Source organism: Pongo abelii, chromosome 9 (assembly GCF_028885655.2).
Source record: "Pongo abelii isolate AG06213 chromosome 9, NHGRI_mPonAbe1-v2.0_pri, whole genome shotgun sequence".
NCBI lineage: Eukaryota > Metazoa > Chordata > Mammalia > Primates > Hominidae > Pongo > Pongo abelii.
In genome coordinates this window covers 77,863,919-77,886,374 of record NC_071994.2, presented here as the reverse complement: position 1 = coordinate 77,886,374, position 22,456 = coordinate 77,863,919, and the positions used below count along the sequence as shown (strand labels likewise).

The 22,456-nt window shown below is 44.9% G+C and overlaps 1 protein-coding gene across 2 annotated transcripts in view; it reads right to left on the bottom strand.

Annotated features, from left to right (window-relative positions):
• The window catches only part of UVRAG (UV radiation resistance associated), a 327,393-nt gene extending 309,213 nt beyond the window's left edge, over positions 1-18,180 (bottom strand). The window contains exon 1 of one of the 2 annotated variants that reach the window (XM_002822260.4): positions 17,809-18,180. In XM_002822260.4, coding sequence (XP_002822306.1) covers positions 17,809-17,925 — 117 coding nt within the window. In that variant the 5' untranslated portion in view covers positions 17,926-18,180. The remainder of the gene's footprint in view (positions 1-17,808) is intronic. The other variant, XM_054524839.2, reaches the window with a different exon arrangement.
• Between the last annotated feature and the right edge of the window lie 4,276 nt (positions 18,181-22,456).

Here is a 22,456-nt window from a genome sequence, read left to right as displayed (position 1 = left end):
CCATTTTTCCATAAGCTTGAAATTCTTTCCAAATAAAAATAAAAATAAATAAAATAAAGACTGTTCTCCTCTACCTACAGGATAATGTCCAAATTCCAAATTCTAAATCATGGCGTATGTGGCCCTTTACAATCTAACTCCAAACTCTTAGTACAACTTCTGTGTGACACTGTGGTATGATAAGAAATGTATGTCTTCAGCCCTGGTTTCTACCACACAGCTCCTAAAACCCTTGGTATAGGGGGACAGAAGCATCTTTTGTTATAATGTAATAATTGGTAGTTTCCAGTTCCTGACCCAAGAGCTTCTAAGACCCTTGGAATCTCTGGAGTGATAAGTGTCTTTTGCATGCTAATGAGATAACTGGTGGCTGGGAGTCCCTCAGAGAGCTTCAGGGCAGAAACACTGAGGCATGATTAGAGGGTTAGAACTTTTAGCTCTACCCCCTGACCTCCAGGGAGGGGAGACAGGCTGGAGATTGTGTTAATCACCAACAGCCAATGATATAATCTCATGGCTACCTAATAGAACCTCCCTGAAACCCTAAACAGAGCTTGGAGAGCTTCTGAAATGGTGGACACATTGAAGTGCTAGGAGGCTGGCGCACCCAGAGAGGGCATGGAAGCTCCACGTCCCTTCCCCCACACCTTGCCCTATTTATCTCTTCCATTGGCTGTTCCCAGGTTGTATCCTTTATCATAAACCTATAATAATACATAAAATGTTTTCTTGAGTTCTGTGAGCCATTCTAGCAAATTACTGAACACAAGGAGAAGGTCATGGTAACCTTCAGTTTATAGCTGATAGCTGAGAAGTACAGGAGGCCTGCGACTGGGACTTGCAACTGACGTCTGTGGGGGCAGCCTTGTGGGACTGGGCCCTTAACTTGTAGGTCATAACTCCGGGTAAATAGCGTCAGAATTGAACTGAATGCAAGGATACCCAGCTGGTGTAAAAGAATTGGTTGATGTTGGGGGGAAAACCCAACATATTTGTTGTCAGAAGTGTTGTAAGTGGAACAGCACAGACTGTCCTAGGTACAGACAGTCCCTGACTTAGGACGGTTTGACTTAATGATGTTTTTACTTTATGATGGTGTGAAAGTAATATGCATTCAGTAGAAATCGTACATGGAGTGCCCATACAGCCATCCTGTTTTTCACCTTCAGGTCAGCATTCAATAAATTACATGAGTAAATTACATGAGATATTCAATACTTTTTAAAAAATCAGCTTTGTGTCAGATGATTTTGCCCAACTATAGGCTAATGGAAAGTGTCTGAGAACACAGGCTAGGCTAAGCTACAGTGTTCGAGAGGTTAGGTGTATTAAATGCACTTTCGACTTAGCGATATTTTCAATTTACAGTGGGTTCATCAGGACATAACCCCATCGTAAATCAAAAGGCATTTGTACTCTCCAGCTCCTTATTTCCACCGTCCTCCTCTAAGCTCCTTAAACTCTGGCCTCAATTATCTGCCGTTCCTTTTTACACCTTCTTACCTTTTTGCTCAAGCTGGTCCCTCTGCTAGCATGCATTTCCCATCTTTCCCATCTCAGTACTTTTTTCGAATCATCTCTTATATTACACTAAAATGGCCCAGTGACATATTTGTCTTACCCACTAGATTTTTTTTTTTTTTTTTTTTTTTTTTTTGAGAAGGAGTTTCATTCTTTTTGCCCAGACTGTAGTGCAATGATGCGATCTTGGCTAACTGCAATCTCCGCCTCCCGGGTTCAAGTGATTCTCCTGCCTCGGCCTCCCAAGTAGGTGGGATTACAGGCGCCTGCCACCACACCCGGCTAATTTTTTGTATTTTTAGTAGAGACTGGGTTTCACCATGTTGACCAGGATGGTCTCGCTCTCTTGATCTCGTGATCTGCCCACCTCGGCCTCCCAAAGTGCTGGGATTACAGGTGTGAGCCACCGCTCCCGGCCACCCACTAGATTATGAGTCCCTCCAGGGCAAGGAGACGCTTATCCTGTATCTTCAGTGCCTGACAAATGGGAATAGCAATGACAGTACCAACAACTAACATTTTCTGAACACTTACTATAAACCAAGCACCTTTTTAGGGAAATTTATGACGCACTTAATCCTCTCAACAACCCTACAAGGTAGGCTATTATTATGACCATTTTACCTGAGTCTCCCTGAGGCACACAGAGATTAAATGACTTCCAGGTTGCCTAACTTAGTTTGGGCACGTAGGAAATAGCTGGACCAGGATTTGAACACAAGCAGTCAGGCTCTAGTGTCCATATTCTTAACCACTGTGGGATACATGGTAGAAACTCAAAAATTAACTGTTGAATTAACAATGTTATAGAACAGAGTTGAACACAGTATTTGTAGAATGAAAGTACTCGAGACAAAAGCATTTGGCAATTGAGGAAATGGAGACACACAGAGGTTAAAAATGTGCACAGAGCTACAAATAACCTAGTCTTCTCACTGTAAAGCTTAAGAACCTGAGGACTAGAACAAAGCGCTTTTTCCAAAGTTACCTTAGTTATACCCAGGACCAGCCTTACAACAAGTCTTCCTATGACACCATATTAAAGAATACTTACGGCTGGGCGGAGTGGCTCACACCTGTAATCCCAACACTTTGGGAGGCTGAGGCGGGTGGATCACAAGGTCAGGAGATCAACACCATCCTGGCTAACATGGTAAAACCCAGTCTCTACTAAAAATACAAAAAAAGTTAGCCGGGCATGGTGGCATGCGCCTGTAGTCCCAGCTACTCGGGAGGCTGAGGCAGGAGAATCGCTTGAACCTGAGAGGCAGAGGTTGCAGTGAGCCGAGATCACGCCGCTGCACTCCAGCCTGGCCGAAAGCAAGACTGTCTCAAAATAAAAAAAAATAAAAAAATAAAAAGAATACTTGCTGTAAGAAGCCTCAAAACCATATTCAAAGATATTCTGGCATTCCAAGAATAACAAAAGTTGGAGAAAGAAGTACACTAGAGTATAATGCAGTATCTGATACCCAGAAGGAATTTAATACCAATTAATTGGCCAGGCACAGTGGCTCACATCTGTAATCCCAGCACTTTGGGAGGACGAGGCAGGCAGATCACTTGAGGTTAGGAGCTGGAGACCAACCTGGCAAACATGGCAAAACCCTGTTTCTAATAAAAATACAAAATTTAGCCAGGCGTGGTGGCACACACCTGTAGTCCCAGCTACGTGGGAGGCCGAGGCACGAGAATTGCTTAAACCCAGGAGGTGGAGGCTGCAGTGAGCCGAGATTGTGCCACTGCACTCCAGCCTGGGCAACAGAGTGAGACTTTGTCTCAAAAAAATAAAAAGAAAAAGAAGACAAATATTTCATGGCAGATGAAAATTAATAATTTCAGTATCCTTAAAGTTTTACTGGAATACAACCACACTCAGTTGTTTACATATAGTATAGGGCTGTTTCTGCACTACAGCAACCAGTTGAGTACTAGCTACTAAGACCCTAGGAGGCCTGCTGAGACAGAAACATGTTCACTATCTGGTCCTTCACAGAAAAGCTTGCTAACCACCTTGTCTCTCATGCACCAGAAAGTAAGGTCCATGAAGGCAGTGTCTCTGTCTTGCTTGCTGTTTTACTTCCAGCACCTAGACAGTCCCTGGCATTTACAAGCATTCACATTTGTGCAACGTTAAATAAGTAAGGAATTACTCAAATGAACTTTAAGAAGCCAAACAAAATGGGTCATAGTTAAGAAAGTCTTTCAATTACACTGATCTTTACAGGATACCTTAATGAAGAGAAGAATGTCATTGAGAAAAGTGGTATTGCTTTCATTTGCTAAAATATTAATGTCTGCGTATACATAAGAAGCAGCTTTCTAATTTTTTAGTAGTTTTTGGGTAGTTGTATAATATAGAAAAAATGCACTAATTTGCAGTTAAGAAATTCTGCAATTTAGCTGGGTACAGTCACACACATCTATAGTCCCAGCTACTCCAGAGGCTAAGGCAGAAGTATCCATTTGAACCCAGGAGTTCGAGGTTGTAGTGCATTACCTGTGAATAGCCGCTACACTTCAGCCTGACCTTGGGCAATATAATGAGACCCAGTGTCTCAAAAAAAGAAATTCTGCAACTCCACAGTGTCCTCATCTAATAACCAGACTGGCTGGGCATAGTGGCTCACACCTGTAACCCCAACACTTTGGGAGGCCAAGGTGGGCGGATTGCTTGAGCTCAGGAGTTTGAGACCAGCCTGGGCAACATGGCAAAACCCTATCTCTACCAAAAAAACTACAAAAATTAGTCAGGCATGATGGTGCGCACCATGCACACCTGTAGTCCCAGCAGCAAAACCCTGTCTCTACAAAAAAAAAAAAATGTATATATATATATTTATATATTTATTTATATTTATACAAATTAGCCAGGCATGGTGGTGCGTGCCTGTAGTCTCAGCTACTCAGGAGGCTAAGGCAGGAGGATCACCTAAGCCCAGGGAGGTAAAGATTGCGGGTGAACCACGATTGCGCCACTGCATTCCAGCCTGGGCAACCTTGTCTCCGAAAATTAATTAATCATTATCATCATCATCAGACTGGTGTCTTTTTTTTTTTTTTAGAGATGGGGGTCTCACTATATTGCCTAGGCTGGAATCAAACTCCTGGCCTCAAGCAATCCTCCCACCTCAGCCTCCCATGTAGGCTAGGATTACAGGTGCACAGCACAGCACCCAATTTATACTGATGTTTTTGATAGAAGTGTATGACTATCACCAGTCAACCAATCCCTCCATAGCACCTGGGCAGCTACTCTTTATTTTTATATTTATATTAAACACATTCCACGTAAAATAAACTCCAATAAGTCAATTCATGAAAACAAGTCTGAAATATCTACTAAACATATATAATTCTATAATGGTACCAATTCTACCCTGTAATGAGTATAGTCCTGTAAATTATCCTAGACCTGTAATGAGCACCCCACAGCCTACCTGCCAACCTTGCTTCATAATCTGTTTTCAGAATAAAAAACCAGAAAGCTTTCTTCATGTTGCTACTTCTCATGTATACTTAGATATTAACATCTTAGTGGATGAAAGCAATACTGATTTTCTTGAGGACAGTCTTATTTTCATTAAAAGGAGACATTAAAAAAAAAGGTTTTTCAAAATCCTAAGCAAGATTATTTTTATTTTGTATTGTTTAAAATTTTAGTTTTCTGGATTAGCTCTCATACAAAAGAATGATTGGAATTGAGGAAGGAAATAGTTCATATCCCCTGAAAGACGTAAGTAGGTTGGCAGACACAAGACGTACAGTTCCGAATCCTGTGCCTAACAATTCAAACAAGGCACTTTAAAAGTGTCTATTGAATAAATGGCTATCTCTCAGTTTTTCCTGTCCTGCACTCAGAATTAGTTTTTTGTTTGTTTGTTTTTGAGACAGAGTTTTGCTCTTGTTGCCCAGGCTGGAGTGCAGTGGCGTGATCTCAGCTCACTGCAACCTCCGCCTCCTGGGTTCAAGCAATTCTCCTGCCTCAACCTCCTGAGTAGCTGGGATTACAGGTGCCCGCCACCACGTCCAGCTAATTTTTTGTATTTTTAGTAGAGATGGGGTTTCGCCATGTTGGGCAGGCTGGTCTCGAACTCCTGACCTCAGGTGATCCACCTGCCTCAGCCTCCCAGTGCTGGGATTACAGGCATGAGCCACCGCGCCCCGCCCAGAATTAGTTTTAACATAGGCTAACATGAACAAACAAATTACTTGTATTCACTGTTAAACCCTTAATCACAAAAGGTACACTCATGTTAAAGAGTATAAAGTTTTTCCTGGAGAAAAAAAAAAAACAAATCATAAGCCTGATTCTCATGTTTACTTTTATGATCTATTAAGTCTGATTCTCACTTTTACTTTTATGTCTTCCCTTTTTTCTTTCCCAGGAGTCTACTGACAAAAGCCAAAGGTTGCTGCTAGTTTCAGCTTCCTGGTGTTCCTCATTATTTTCAAAAATGTCTGACTGCATCATTTGGACATTATAAAAACCACAGTAGGAAAAAACGCCAGCTATTTCAATGGACCAACAAAGTGAGACTCCAAAAGTGGTAAGTTCTGATGCTCAACTTCAGCATTACCAGTCTCAGCCTCTTAATCAATAAGCACACTATACTGGAGTTTTCACAAAGAATGGATAAGTAAAATGCCTAATAACATTACTACCACATAGGGTCTACAGCAATCAACACCAAATATTACACAGAATAAAACCATCAAAAAACCCACAATCACCAGATGGTTACTCTTTCAGAAACTTAAAGAGGCAGAGAACAGAAGTTCTTAAGTAGAATATTAAAAAAAAAAAAAAAAAAAAAAGATAGGCATGGTAAGTACCCAGGGACAAAACAGGAAGACTGATCATTTAAGCTCCAGAGGGACATTCCAAAGTTTCACTCTAATTCACACCATAAAAGGGACGTGGGAGGGTGGACTCTGAGTGCTCTGCCCTTAAAGAGAACGTTAAAATACAGCCTCTCCTCCATTTCAGTTCTAGCCTAAAATCCCCAAAGCTGTGAGACTAACGTGCCAAAGATCGAGTGAAGTTTAAGAAACAAGTTCTTGGCCAGGCTCATACCTGTAATCCCAGCACTTTGGGAGGCAGAGGCGGGTGGATCACGAGGTCAGGAGTTTGAGACCAGCCTGGCCAACATGGTAAAACCCAGTCTCTACTAAAGATACAAAAAATTAGGTGGGTGTGGTGGTTGGCACCTGTAGTATCAGCTACTCTGGAGGCTGAGGCAAGAGAATCACTTGAACCCGGGAGACAGAGGTTGCAGTGAGCCAAGATCGTGCCACTGCACTCCAGCCTGGCGACAGAGCAAGACTCTGTCTTAAAAGAAAAAAAAAAGGAAAGAAAAAGAAACAAGTTATTGGCCAGGCACAGTGGCTCACGCCTGTAATCCCAGCACTTTGGGAGGCCAAGGTGGGTGGATCACCTAAGGTCAGGAGTTCGAAACCAGCCTGGCCAACGTGATGAAACCCCATCTCCACTAAAATTACAAAAATTAGCCGAGCATGCTGGCGGGTGCCTGTAATCCCAACTACTAAGGAGGCTGAGGCAGGAGAATCGCTTGAACCCAGGAGGTGGAGGTTGCAGTGAGCCGAGATCACACCACTGCACTCCAGCCTGGGTGACAAGAACAAAACTCCATCTCAAAAAAAAAAAAAAGAAACAACTTGTCAACACACCCAGCCAAGAACAGTGGAACTGTTCACAAGACCCAGGTTCTGTTTATTTCTCTGCCACAAGCAAGAACAAGACACAACACAGATCTGTTAAACTAGTACTCTACTAAATACTCCAGGGCAAGAATAAACAGCTAGAACAAGTCTGTGGCCAGGCAAATAGTTTCACCTCGGAGGGCTTCAGGTTTTGCATCTGTAAAATTCCATGATTCAAAACTCATGTTTCCATTTTAAAATAAGATGGAAAACAAGGTTATGTGATACTAAATCAAGAAGGTATACTATGAACTGTAAAATTCCAATGTCAAGTTTCCATTCTGTGTGTACTCGTCTACTTTTATAATCTAAGGAGGCAACTGCTAAAATACTGTACAAGGCATTGAAAAAATTTAACAATACAAGACTTTACTGGCCAGGCACAGTGGCTCAAGCCTGCAATCCCAGCACTTTGGGAGGCCGAGGCAGGTGGATCACCTGAGATCAGGAGTTCGAGACCAGCCTGGCCAATGTGGTGAAACCCGTCTCTACTAAAAATACAAAAATTAGCCAGGTGGGGTGGTGGGCACCCCAGCTACTCGGGAGGCTGAGGCAGGAGAATTACTTGAACCTGGGAGGCAGAGGTTGCAGTGAGCTGAGATCGTGCCATTGCACTCCATTCTGGGCGACAACAGGGTAACTCCGTCTCAAAAAAAAAAAAAAAGACATTACTTATGTCATTAAACCTAAAACAAAGCATAATCCTAAAATGTTTCAACCTCTCTTGTAAGAGAGATGTCTTTTTCTAAAACACCTTTAGTTTGCAGCTGTACACATTCCAGTATGTTACAAATGACAAACTTGGCCGGGCGCAGTGGCTCACGCCTGTAATCCCAGCACTTTGGGAGGCCGAGGCAGGCGGATCATGAGGTCAGGAGATCGAGACCATCCTGGCTAACACGGTGAAATCCCATCTCTACTAAAAACACAAAAAATTAGCCGGGCATGGTGGCAGGCGCCTGTAGTCCCAGCTACTCGGGAGGCTGAGGCAGGAGAATGGCATGAACCCGGGAGGCGGAGGTTGCAGTGAACCAAGATCGCGCCACTGCACTCCAGCCTGGGTGACAAAGTGAGACTCCACCTCAAAAAAAAAAAAAAAAAATGACAAACTTCTTTTTCTCCCCAGCAGTAACACGTCTGACAGGTAAAAATATACAGCTTATCAAAAACACACATTTGGAAACTATGAAAATCGAATTTTTTTTCATTCTACCATATGTTTCACTTCAGGCCCAACTTACTAGTTTCAATTCTGCTTGTGCTCTATTTCTAGTCAGTTTCACTTCTGAATTTTCTACCACAAAGAACTGTGATCCTGTAGAGACATTTTAAAGTAAACACTAAATAAACATAGCTTTTCCTTTCAAAAAAAAAAAAAAACTCATTTTCACAGGAAAAAGAGAAACAAACAAAAAACATAAATTCCTAATAGCATTTTGTCACATAAAAATAATGATTTTAAGATGCTGATATCTTAAGTTTCTGAGGCTTCCTCATATCATTTTATTTATAAGAGCCAAACCAGCACAAAAATTGCCATCATTTTACTTTGTAGATACTCAACTATATATTACATTTTTTCTTCGAGTTACAAGGGGCTTAGTAAATATTTGCAGAAGGAATGAATGTACACGGCATGGTAGTACATTGCGGGAGGCACATGTTCCTGATAAGATGAACGGCCTTGCCAATAAAGCTGATTTTTTTTTAATAATAGAAAGATGATTAAATTAGATTAACAAAAGTAGGGTATCCAAATAAACATAAACACACAAAGGGAAAATATTTATCCTGTACAGCAAAATCAAGCTTTAGATCTACTTTTCTGCTTCTATCATGTTTTTTTGTATGGGTTTCAACACCACTGAATCCAATCTTTCGTTGTTCTCTTTAGGCTGTAAAGTTCTTCAAGGGAAAGACTCATAAACAAAAAAACTGTACATGAGTTCCTACTAAATCATCAGCACAGTGTTAGGCACAAGTGCTGTAGGAAATAAAATATAAAGCCTGATGGTCCCAAACTCTGAGGTAATTAAAACTTTTCACCAGAACCCTGCAAAGAGTGGGTGCCTAGGGCAAACAGGAAACACCTAGATTGTAGTCCCTTTGTTGACATTCTGTGTGACTTTAAGTTACCGGCCCAGCGCAGTGGCTCATGCCTGTAATACCAATGCTTGGGGAGGCCAAGGCGGGAGGACTGCTTGAAGCCAGGAGTTAGAGACCAGCCTGGGCAATATAGCAAGACTCTGTCTCTACAAAAATTAAAATTAAAAAATGAACCAGGCATGGTGGTGTGTACCTGTGGTCCCAGCTACTTGGGAGGCTGAGGCACATAACTTGAGTCCAGGAGTTAGAGGCTGAAGGGAGCCATGATTTAATCTCCCATACAGAAAAATTCCAAATAATTTTATGTAGATACTCTACCCTCAAGAAGGGGGAGCACAGATCTCACTCAAGTGTGGACTACACATAGTGACTTCCTTCCAAAGACTACAGTATAGAGGGAAGGGGAGGAAAGTAACCTTATAGCAGAGAAACCTGACAAACACTACCTGTGGCCCTTCAATTTATAATAATAAATATATACTTTGGTCTTTGTACACAGTTCCTGGTGCAGAGCTCTTAAAACCTCTGTCATTCCCTGGGTGCCATAGGGGTACTAGGAGAATCTTTACTTTTAATATTTGGTCTTTGACCCCAGTTCCAGACACAACGCCTAGTCCCTCAGCGTTTCCTAGGTGAGGAACATCCTTTGTTCTAATGAGACAACTCTTGATGAGCTCCTAGAAGGAGAATGGTCACCAGAAAGACCAAGCCATGATCAGAAGCTTGGAACTTTCAGCCCCACTCCCCATCATCCAGGAAGGAAAGAGGGGCTGAAGACTGACTTAATAATTGATCATGCCTACATGACGAAGCCTCCATAAAAGTCACAGAACTACAGGTTTTGGAGAATTTCTGGGTTGCTGAACATGTGGAGGGTGGAGCTGCCATGGGAGGGCATGAAAGCTCTGGGCCATTTCATTTCCCCCATACTGTTCCCTATGCATATCTTCCATCTGGCTGCTCGTCTGTATCCTGTGTAATATTGTTTATTTAAAAAAAAAAAAAAACAGTAAGTGCAAGCAAGGTGCTTTCTTCAGCTCCGTGAGCTGCTCTAGTAAATGACTGAGCCTGAGGAGGGGAACACAGGAACCCCAATTTATAGCCAGTCGGTAAGAAGTTCCAGAGACCCAGACTTATGACTGGCATGTGAAGTAGGGGACAGTTTTATGGGTCTGAGCCTTTAACTTGTGGAATATGATACTAACTCTAAGGAGATTGTGGCAGAATTGAATTGAATCATAGGACACCATATTGGTGTTCACTGGAGGATCGCTTGGTGTGTGGGGAAAAACCCCCACACATCTAATGTCAGAAGGGTTATGCTGATAGTATAACAGTGTAATAGGAGAAAACAGCTAGTTTGCCTTTCCTATCATATGCCACCACAGCTGGTGATGATAAAAGTTAGAATCAACAGTGATAAATCAGCCAGGCATGGTGGCTCATGCCTGTAATGCCAGCACTTTGGGAGGCCAAGGTGGGTGGATCACCTGAGGTCAGGAGTTCAAGACCAGCCTGGCCAACATGGTGAAACCCCGTCTCTATTAAAAATAGAAAAATTAGCTGGGCATGGTGGCGGGTGCCTGTAATCCCAGCTACTCAGGAGGTTGAGGTAGAAGAATTGCTTGAACCTGAGAGGTGGAGGTTGCAGTGAGCTGAGATTGTGCCATTGCACTCCAGCCTGAGCAACAAGAGTGAAATTCCGTCTCAAAAAAAAAAAAAAAAAGTGATAAATCATGTTAATAATATGTACATAATATACGATGAAAATGGCACTTTACCTCTTAAGTCTTGCTCCCAAAACACCACCACCCTAGTCTAATCATAAGAAAAAAACATCAGACTAATTCCAAAAGAGTGGCATCCTACAAAACACCTGACTAGTACTCAAAACTGTCAAGGCCATCAAAAACAAAGAAAGTCTGAGTAACTGCCACAACTAAGAGGAGGCAAGAGACAGGACAACTAAATACAATGTGGTATCCAGACAGGATCCTGGCACGGAAGAAGGACATCAGGTAAAAACTAAGGGATGGCTGGGCGTGGTGGCTCATGCTGTAATCTCGACACTGCTTTGGGTGGCCAAGGCAGGAGGATCTCTTGAGCCCAAGAGTTTGAGACCAGAGTGAGACTCATTTCTACAAAAAATTTTCAAATTAGCTGGGCGTGGAGGCACATGCCATTGTAGTCTCAGCTACTTGCGGGGGTGCTGAGGTGGGAGGATCACTTGACCCCAGGAAGTCAAGGCTGCAGTGAGCCATGATCATGCCACTGCACTTTAGCCTGGGCAACGGAGTGAGACCCTGTCTCAAAACAAACAAGCAAACAAACAAACAAACAAAGGACCCATCAAGAGATGAATGAATAAACAAAATGTAGTATATACATACAACGGAATACCATCCACCTTAAAAAAGGAATGAAATTCTAACATACCCTGCAACATGGATGAACCTTGAAAACATTGCAAAGTGAAATAAGCCAAACATAAAAGGACAAATACTGTATAATGTCACTTATATGAGGTACCCAGAATAGTCAAATTCATAGAGACAGAAAGTAGAACAGAATTTACCAGGGGCTCGTAGGAGGCGAGAATGGGGAGTTGTTTTCTGTTTGGGATGATGTAAACATTCTGGAAATATTCAGTGATGATGGTTGTATAACATTAAGTATGTTTTTAATGCCACTATATTGTATACTTAAAAATTATTTAAACAGCAAATTTTATGTTGTACATATAGTTAATCACATTTAATCACAGTCTTCCAGGCTGGAGTGCAGTGGTGCAATCAGGGCTCACTGCAGCCTTGACCTCCCAGGCTCAAGCAATCCTCCTGCCTCACCCTCCCAAAGTGCTGGGGTTACAGGCATGACTCACCAGGCCTGGCCACAGTTGTTCAGAACTAAGAAAATCTAAATGAACTATGGACTTTTTTAGTCAAAAATATACAAATATTGATTCATTAATTCTAACAAATGTACCATATGTTACGGCAGATGTTAAGAATAAGTGAGGCCAGGTGCCGTGGCTCATGCCTGTAATCCCAGCACTTTGGGAGGCCAAGGCGGGCGGATCACCTGAGCTCAGGGGTTCAAGACCAGCCTGGCCAACATGGCAAAACCTTATCTCTACTAAAAATACAAAAATTAGTCAGGAACAGTAGTGCATGCCTGTAATCCCAGCTACTCAGGAGGCTGAGGCAGGAGAATCGCTTGAACCTGAAAGGCGGAGGTTGCGGTGAGCAGAGATCGCACCACTCCACTCCAGCCTGGGTGACAGAGTGAGACTCCGTCTCAAAAAAAAAAAAAAAGAATAAGTGAAACTAGGTATAGAGTATATGGGAACTTTCTATACTATCTTCTCAATTTTTCTATAAATATAAAATTTTCTGGCTGGGCGTAGTGGCTCATGCCTATAATCCCAACACTTTGGGAGGCCAAGGCAGGAGGATTTCTTGAGGCCAGGAGTTTGAGACTAGCCTGGGCAACACAGCAAGGCCCCATCTCTATGAAAATCTTAAAAAACTTAACTGGGTATGGTGGCACATGCCTGTAGTCCTAGATACTAGGGAGGCTGAGGCAAGATAATCACTTGATCCCAGGAGGTTGAGGCCTCAGTGAGCCAACTGCACTCCAGGCTGGGCGACAGAGCAAGATCTTGTCTCTAAAAAAACAAAAAAATAAAAAAATAGAAATAATTTTTTTTAGACAGTTTCGCTCTTGTCGCCCAGGTTGGAGTACAATGGTGCCATCTCAGCTCACTGCAACCTCTGCCTCCCGGGTTCAAGCAATTCTCCTGCCTCAGCCTCCCGAATAGCTGGGATTACAGGCACCTGCCACCACACCTGGCTAATTTTTCTATTTTTAGTAGAGACAGGGTTTCACCATGTTGGCCAGGCTGGTCTCAAACCCCTGACCACAAGTGATCGGCCTGCCTCGGCCTCCCAAAGTGCTGGTATTATAGGCATGAGCCACTGCGCTTGGCCAAAAATAGAAATAAAACTTTCTAAAAAATAGTTTGTTTTTGGGCCGGGCACGGTGGTTCACACCTGTAGTCCCAGCACTTTGGGAGGCCAAGGCAGGCGGATCACCTGAGGCCAGCAGTTCAAGACCAGCCTGCCAACATGGTGAAACCCCATCTCTACCAAAAATACAAACATTAGCTGGGCATGGTGGCACAGCCTGTGGTCCCAGCTACGCAGAAGGCTGAGGTGGGAGGATCTCTTCTTGCAGTGAGAAGAGATCGCACCACTGCATTCCAGCCTGGGTGACTAGAGTAAAACTGTCTCAAAAATCAAAAACAAAACAAGGCCGGGTGCGGTGGCTCACACCTGTAATCCCAGCTCTTTGGGAGGCCGAGGCGGGTGGATCACAAGGTCAGGAGATCGAGACCATCCTAGCTAACACGGTGAAACCTCGTCTCTACTAAAAATACAAAAAATTAGCCGGGCGTGGTGACGGGCACCTGTAGTCCCAGCTACTCGGGAGGCTGAGGCAGGAGAATGGCATGAACCCAGGAGGCGGAGTTTGCAGTGAACCGAGATCGCGCCACTGCACTCCAGCCTAGGCAACAGAGCAAGACTCCGTCTCAAAAATAAAACAAAACAAAACAAAACAAAACAAAAGTAAAAAAAATGTGTCACTAGTTCTTGCTCAAATTACAGTAAAGTAAGATCACATAGAAGCAAAAGGAGACAAAATTAAGTAGTAGTCCCATCTGACACAGTCAAGGGGCTGATATGGACTATAGTTAGTACTTATACATGGAAAAGTTCAGGTGTTTGCAGTGTTAACTTTTTAAACATTACAGCCACTTCTAGAATCAACAGGACTTAATGAAGATTGGAATAAATGAGTCAGTAATAACAAGGATACTCTCTAACTTAAAATGAAAATACACCTTAGTAAGGTGGTTCTCAACTAGGGGTAATTTTGCCCCCTAAGAAACATTTGGCCATGTCTGAACTCATTTTTGATTGTCAGGACTGGGGAGGTGCTGCTGATATCTTGGGATGTGGCTAAACATGTAACAGCCCATTTTCACTCCAAAATGTCAACAGTCCCAAGGTTGACAAACCCCATCTTAGAAGAAGGCTGGGAGCCACTGAATCTATGTTTTGAGATAACTTGACCATAGAAATCCTAAACCAACCGGGCTTGTTTATTTGTTTAGAAATATTGATACCAGCCAGGCGCAGTGGCTCACACTTGTAATTCTGGCACTTTGGGAGGCCGAGGTGGGAGGATCACAAGGTCAGGGGTTCCAGACCAGCCTGGCCAACACAATGAAACCCCGTCTCTACTAAAAATACAAAAATTAGCTAGGCGTGGTGGCAGGGGCTTGTAATCCCAGCTACTTGGGAGGCTGAGGCAGGAGACTCACTTGAACCCAGGAGGCAGAGGTTGCAATAAGCCGAGATCGCACCACTGCACTCCAGCCTGGGCAACAGAGCTAGACTCCGTCTCAAAAAAAAAAAAAAAATTGATACCTTGCCAACTAGTATGGGATGTATTAAAATGTATGGTTTTGAAAGTATTATTTAAAGGAAAGTTAACAACTGACATTCCAATTTATCTAAACCTTTGAAATTTTGTAAAAGCAAAAAAAGACAACGAAGTAATGCTTAAAAAAAAAAATCAGACATACACAGATACTCCATGCCTCTCACAAACAATACTGAGTAAAAGAAACCAGACACAAAAAAATACATTTTGCACAACTCCATTTATATAAAGCTCAAGAACAGGCAAAAACTGATCTTTTACATTAGAAATCAGAAAAGTGGTTCCTTTAGAGAAAAAGGAAAAACAGAGATGGGAGAGAACATAGGAGGACTTCCAGGATGTTAATAATTTGGGGTTTTTTTGGGGGTTTTTGTTTGTTTGTTTGTTTGTTTTTAGATAGAGTCTCACTCTGTCACCCAGGCTGGAGTGCAGTGGTGCAATCTCGGCTTACTGCAACCTGCGCCTCCCAGGTTCAAGCAGTTCTCTTGCCTCAGCCTCCCAAGTAGCTGGGATTACAAATGTGTGCCACCACACGTGGCTTTTTTTTTTTTTTTTTTTTTTTGTATTTTTAGTAGAGACAGGGTTTCGGCATGTTGGCCAGGCTGGTCTCGAACTTCTGGCCTCAAGTGATCCCCCCACCTCAGCCTCCCAAAATGCTAGGATTACAGGTGTGAGCCACTGCACCCAGCCAAAACTTTGTATTTCTTAATCTGGGTAGTACTTACATAATTGTTCCCTTGGTGACAATTCATCAACTGAATACTAATAATCTGTGCACTTTACTATATACAGATAAAACTTCAACAAAATTTTATTGATATTATTTATACACTAAAAACCTGAGCATTTTGACCCCAAAAGATAAATTGATGTCAACCGCAAAAGTAAAAGTGCTTTGTTATATAGGCTGCCTTCCAAGAATTCAAGGATGACACCCCCAGAAAGCTGTAAATAGCATACTCGGCACTCATATAGCATTCAGTTAACTCGGCACTCATATAGCATTCAGTGGCTTAAGTACACTTAAGCCACTATATATCCCTCGGCCCCAATCCAAAAATTTCACAAACACTAACAAATGAGGCTGAAATTATTCCATCAACAGTTTGTTTGCATTAGTTTTCCCAGTGTTAAACTGTGAACTGTTATCAGAGAATAGGCTCCATGAAGCAAATGATGCTTTCTCTTTCCTAATCCCACACACTCTCGAAGCTCCCCCAAACTAAAACCTTCTTGGCCCCTGAACTCCTCAGGACTTCTCCAGGCTGTTTCTCACGCTGCTCCCTATTCCCTCTCCCAGTATCCACTCTCACACTCTACCTCCCACACATACAAAAACTCACATTAATGCTCACTCCAGAGACGTGTCTCCCTAGCCAGACTTCTACCCTCTCCCAGTATCTCACAATACAATCCAAACCCCCACTACCCTCAAACTCCTACTATTCAGAAATTCCCTGCCAACAGCATCACAAAACCAGGGCACATGGTATCTTTTCAATCCTCTTCGGTAGTAGTCACACAAAAATCTGTTGCTACTGTAAGCTCTTCTGCCTGCCTATTCAACGGCAACCACAGTGATTATCTCCAACTCTTCTCTTCCCTTTAGCCCCCGCCTCCTTTACTGCATTCAAATCCATTTCACTTTTCAACCACTCTCTCCCCCACAACCTCTCCCTTCCTCTTTCTGAATCCTGCCTAAGTCCCACTGGTAGCTGATGGAAAGTTGGAGGGGTGTATGAAAGAACACACTCTGTCCTGTGTAAAGGTGGTGGAGGAAGGCTGCCCAAGTCTCAAGCACGTGCATGGCTGCAGAGTCAGACACTGGATGCTGCAACCCAGCCCCACCACTTACTAACTAGAAGGCTCTGGACAAGCCTCAGTTTCCTCAACTGCCAAATGGCGGTAATAAAAACAGCTATCTCACAGAGTTGTGAAAATTCAGTGAACTAATGGCCACTGAGCCCTTTGCACAAATCCAACACGGTAAGTTCTCAATAAATGACAGTTTCTCCTAGATCCTCTTCTTGGAAGGAGGAATAAAGGGAGAGGGTAAAAGGTACTTTCTTTAGGTCTCTTTAATGCTAAGATTCCTGCAAAATCTCCCCTTGGGGGACAGAAGGCAACCGATATAAGGAGGGAAGTACTCTACAGATATGTGAGTGAAACAAAGAGTTTTGTCAGATCTCCAAAGTCAGTGTTTCCCCCTTATCTCCCTATAAGGCAGAGCCAAGAAGTCCTCAAAGCCCTTCCTAAAGGATGGAGGAACACATGAATATATACATCAAATCTTCCTTCCACAGAGACTCACTGGAGGGAATGAAGAAGGAAAAAGTCCTCCTAATTATTAAGATGCGTTCCTTGGGACTCGGAGAATTAGGAAGGAAACCCCCAAGTCTTGAATACATTTCTCTAAAGAGGCCGAATACTTAATAATCAGGGGAGATTAAAGCAAATGGTAGACACCCTAAAGTCTCCTCCAGGGCTCTTGCACGAAGAGTACAAACTGGTTTCTCCGTAAGCGGGGATGGCCAGCTGGGGAAAGAAAGGAAAAGTGCTTTCGCTATGGCCCGTGGGACACAGGGGGTTCCCCGGGTCCCTTCCCGGGCGGAACGAGGGAGAAGGTCCGCGCGGGGGAATCCCTGGCTCCCTGCGTTGGGGGAGGCGGCCTCGGGCCGGGGCCCCAGGGACTTTAGCTGGCTGGCTGCTTGTCCCTTAACAAGCCCATCTCCTGTAACGGGATTCTCCTAGGACTCCGGGATCTCCCGGAGGTTCGGCCATCACTGGACCCCTCCCCGCACAAACCTCCTGACAGTCTTCCTCAGTCCCGCGAGCCCTCGGGGTCCCTGCTCTGGGTGTCCCGGCTCGCGGGGTCAGCCCGGAGCCAGCAAGCTCTCCACGCGGGCCTGCCCGGGTCCCTCCCGAGTGCTGCGAGCCGCGCGGGCTTACCTGCTGAGACGGCAGCTCCACATGCAGGGCCCGCGCGGCAGAACCGGGAGGCAGCGCGGCGGACGGGCCCGGGGACGGCTGGGGGACCTGGCCCCCGACCGACGCGGAGGCGCTCATCTCGATCCAGGGGCCGCCAAGCGGCCGGGCGGGCGCTCTTCCGGCATCCGCCGCCGCCCCCTAGCCACCACCTGCCAAGCCCCTGCAACCTAGAAACCCGCCACCCGAGAGGCACGACTGCTCAGACCAGACAGTGGCCGCCACCGCTGCCGCTGCTGCCGCCGCTGGCTAAGGAAGAGCCATATTACCGCAGTGCAACCCCTCCACCCCGCCGAGACCCGGAGCGCTCATTGGCTTAGCCCTCAAGGGGGCGGGACCCAACGGCAGAAAAGGGGCGTGCTATTGGGTAGAAGGTCTGTCCATCGCTGGCATTACAGGACTTGGGGGCGGAGGGACTCAAGGATGGCCTCAATTGCGTCTGTCAAGCCGGAGTGAAACCTGGGGCGTTGCTTCTTTTTTTCCCAGTCTAATTGGTTCATTCACTACCAACGGGCAGAGTCTCCTGGTGGAGGCGGAAGGGCCATTGCACGAGGTCGCTGTCAATTGTCAGTAAAGGGAAAGAGGGGTGGGGTCTTGATTAGGTAGAGCGCGCTTCTGGGCTCCGGTGTCACGTGCAGGAGGCGGGAGAGTCACCTGATTAGGGAGTATCGGTCTTCTGAGCCACTTCCGCCCTCACTGGTTGCCGTGGTAACAGGCCTCCGGTGGAGGGAGGGGACCCTCGGAAGCCAGCTGGGTGGCGATCGCTTGTCTGCCTTGGCAGGCCCGTTGTGCAGTCTTTTCCCGGCGTGAGCGTGCAGGGATTGAAAAGGAATGCTTTATGGTTCAGCAGAGAGAGCCATCACGCAGGATGCACTGGGACCTGAGAACCGTCGGGCAGTCCACCAGCTCTTTCATGACCAACTCCAACCGACAAGTACACGCCCCTTCTCGCACTCCACTAGCTAGTAAACTGAGCTACAAGGTGTGCCAGGCACCCAGGACGCCGATTCACCGCTTCAGGTGGGCTGTTTGTGCTGTCCCCAGAAAGCCTTTGCTACTTATCCATCAGTCTTAGCTGGGGCAGGAGTCCCTTCTTCCAAAAGGCTTCTCTGAGCCTCTCTGGGACCTTGAGTTAGGAATTTTGACCCTACCGTGGGTCTGGATTAGTCTATTAATTTTTTTTTAACAGTGCCTCATTCTTTCGCCCGGGCTGGAGTGCAGTGGCAAAATCATGGCTCATTGCAGCCTCGACCTCCTGGGCTCAAGTGATCCTCCCAACCTCACCCTCCTAAGTAGCTGGGAATACAGGCACATGCCACCACCAGGCCCAGCTAATTTTAAAATTTTTTGTAAAGATGGGGTCCTGGCCATATTTCCCAGACTAGTCTCAAACTCCCAGGCTCAAGCGATCCTCCAGTCTCGGGCTCCCAAAGTATTGGGATTACAGGCATGAGCCACTGGGCCTGGCCACATTGTCTTTTTACACATATAAGCAGCCACCCTCCTTCCCACACACCCACAAAATACTGTGAATTCTTCAAGCAAAAGGACCTCGTCTGATTCATCTCTGGATCCCCAGTGCCTGACAGAGAATCAGGAAATTTTTTTTTTTTTTTTTTTTTTTTTTTTTTTTGCAGTGAAGGCCCAGCTCAAATGCCACCTCTTCCATGAAGACTTCCGTGATCCACAATGATAGCATCTCCAGCAATTGCTTCTATAATAAATAGCATGAGTCATTCTGCAGGATATTGATCTTCCTTTTTTTACTCCTAGACTGAATTTTTCCACCACCTGGATGAACATAGCAGAAAGAACATAGTGTTTTAGAGTCAGACACAATAGGAATCAGGCACTTTGGAATCTTGGCTCTGCCACCTTTGAGCTATGCATCCCAAAGCAAGTCACTTCCCCTCTCTCAGCTTTAAAATAGTAATAGGATTGCTTTAGGGATTAAAGTAAATCAACATATGTAAAGTGCCCACACAGGACCTGGCATATAGTAGTTGCATTTAAAATTTTTTAAACAAAATGTAAGCATACTACCTTTCCAGGGTGTTCAGAAGCCTGAAAAACACCTTGGATCTTTTCTCAGAGCTGGATCACAAAGATGTCACACTGTCTCCTGTTCTGACACATTGAGTGGTTCCTCATGGCTGGAGCCTGGGGTGTGTGGTCAGGTGTTTGTTGAGAAAGGAGTCGCTTGATCGAGTGTTTGTTGAGAAAGGAGTCACTGGGAAATCCCAAATATTATCTGATTAAACTCGTGTGGTGCCAAGATCTGGGGGAATTTCACAGAAAACACATTTCTGTTTCTAAGCTGTGTTAGTTTCTGAGGCTGCCATAACACATTATCACAAACTGGGTATCTTGAAACAACAGAAATTCTCTCACTGTTCAGGAGTTTAGTGAAATCAAGGTGTCAGGAGGGCTGTGCTCTCTTGGAAGGCTCTAGGGGAGAATCCTTCCTTACATATTCCAGCTACTGGTGGCTCTAGTTTCTTAGCTAGTGATTGCATAACTCCAATCTCTGCCTTCATCATTGCATGGGCTTCTCTTATTCCTATGTCTTCTCTTCTTTCTTGCTTTGTGTGTGTGTGTGTGTGTGTGTGTGTGTGTGTGAGTGATGGAGTTTCACTCTTGTTGCCCAGGCTAGAGTGCAATGGCATGATCTCGGCTCACCGCAACCTCCGCCTCATGGGTTTAAGTGATTCTCCTGCGTCAGCCTCCCAAGTAGCTGGGATTACAGGCATGTGCCACCACGCCTCGCTAATTTTGTATTTTTAATAGAGATGGGATGTCTCCGTGTTGGTCAGGCTGGTCTCGAACTCCTGACCTCAGGTGATCTGCCCACCTTGGCCTCCCAAAGTGCTGGGATTACAGGCATAAGCCACTGCACCTGGCCTTCTCTTCTTTCTTTTATAAAGACGTTGTCTTTAGGCCCTGGCGCAATGACTCACGCCTAAAATCCCAGCACTCTGAGAGGCTGAGGTGGATAGGTCACTTGAGGTCAGGAGTTTGAGATCAGCCTAGCCAACATGGCGAAAACCCATCTCTACTAAAAATACAAAAATGTGGCCGGGCGCAGTGGCTCACACCTGTAATACCAGCACTTTGGGAGGCCAAGGCAGGCGGATCACGAGGTCAGGAGATCGAGACCATCCTTGCTAACACGGTGAAACCCCGTCTCCACTGAAAATACAAAAAATTAGCCGGGTGCGGTGGCAGGTGCCTGTAGTCCCAGCTACTCGGGAGGCTGAGGCAGGAAAATGGCGTGAACCCAGGAGGCGGAGCTTGCAGTGAGCCGAGATTGCGCCCCTGCACTCCAGCCTGGGTGACAGAGTGAGACTCCATCTCAAACAAACAAACAAAAAAATTGGCCTGGCATGGAGGCGGGCGCCTGTAATCCCAGCTACTCAGGAAGCTAAGACAAGAGAATCGCTTGAGCCCGGGAGGCGGAGGTTGCCGTGAGCCCAGATCGTGCCACTGCACTGCAGCCTGGGTGACAGAGTGAGACTCCATCTCAAAAAAGAGACATTGTCTTCAGATTTAGGGCCCACCCGGATAATTTAGATTTCATCTTGAGATTCTTCATTACATCTGCAAATAGGATTTTTTTTCAAATAAGGTCATATTAACAGGTTCCAGGGGTTAGAACATGGACATATCTTTTAGGGGGCCATAACTCAGTTAAGAAAACGGACCTAGAGAAGGAATACAGAATCACTTCTTTCTCCTTTGGGCATCAGTTCTGAATATTAGCTAACTTTATCACTTCATTCATTCACTAAATGCACACTGAGGGCTTCTCTTATGAAGCTCTTTGCTAGATGCTTGGAAATCAGACCGAGATTCATCCCTAGAGGAGCTGCCCAACCCCTTATATGGGAGTCCAATAAACAAGAGCAGGCCAGGCACAGTGGCTCACGCTATAATCCTAGCACTTTGGGAGGCTGGGGCGGGCACACTGCTTGAGCCCAAGAATTTGGGACCAGCCTGGGCAACATGGCAAAACCTTGTCTCTACAAAAATACAAAAATTAGCTCGGCATGTAGTTTTCACCTATAATCCCAGCTACTGAGGAGGCTGAGGTGGGAGGATTACCTGAGCCTGGGGAGGTCGAGGCTGCAGTGAGTCAAGATCATGCCACTGTACTCCAGGTTGGGCAACAGACTGAGACCCCATATCAAAAACAAACAAAGAGTGATCATCCAGTTACTCACTGCTGGGTCTGAGGGAAGCCCAAAGGCAGTGGGAGCCAGAGAAAATAGTTGAGAGTCAGATTTCATAGTGGAGGTGACATTGAAACAGGGTATTGAAGGGCCAATAAGAGTTCACCAAGTCAGGAGAGAGGGAGGAAAGGACATTCCAGCAGAGAGCAGGATCCATTCTTTCCACAAGCCTTTACTGAGGTTCACCTTTGCACAGGCTAGCTACTGGGTGCTGGAAATGCAGAGCTCAAGTAAACAACCCTTCTCCCACTTTTCCCAAATGCTGAAAACACTAGGAGAACTAGAACTCTCATCCTTAGGGGCATTGGGAAGAACTCAAAAGCCTGCTGCTTGCAAAGTATTCAAGATAATGTAAAGCATTTAACACACTGTCTGGGAGATAG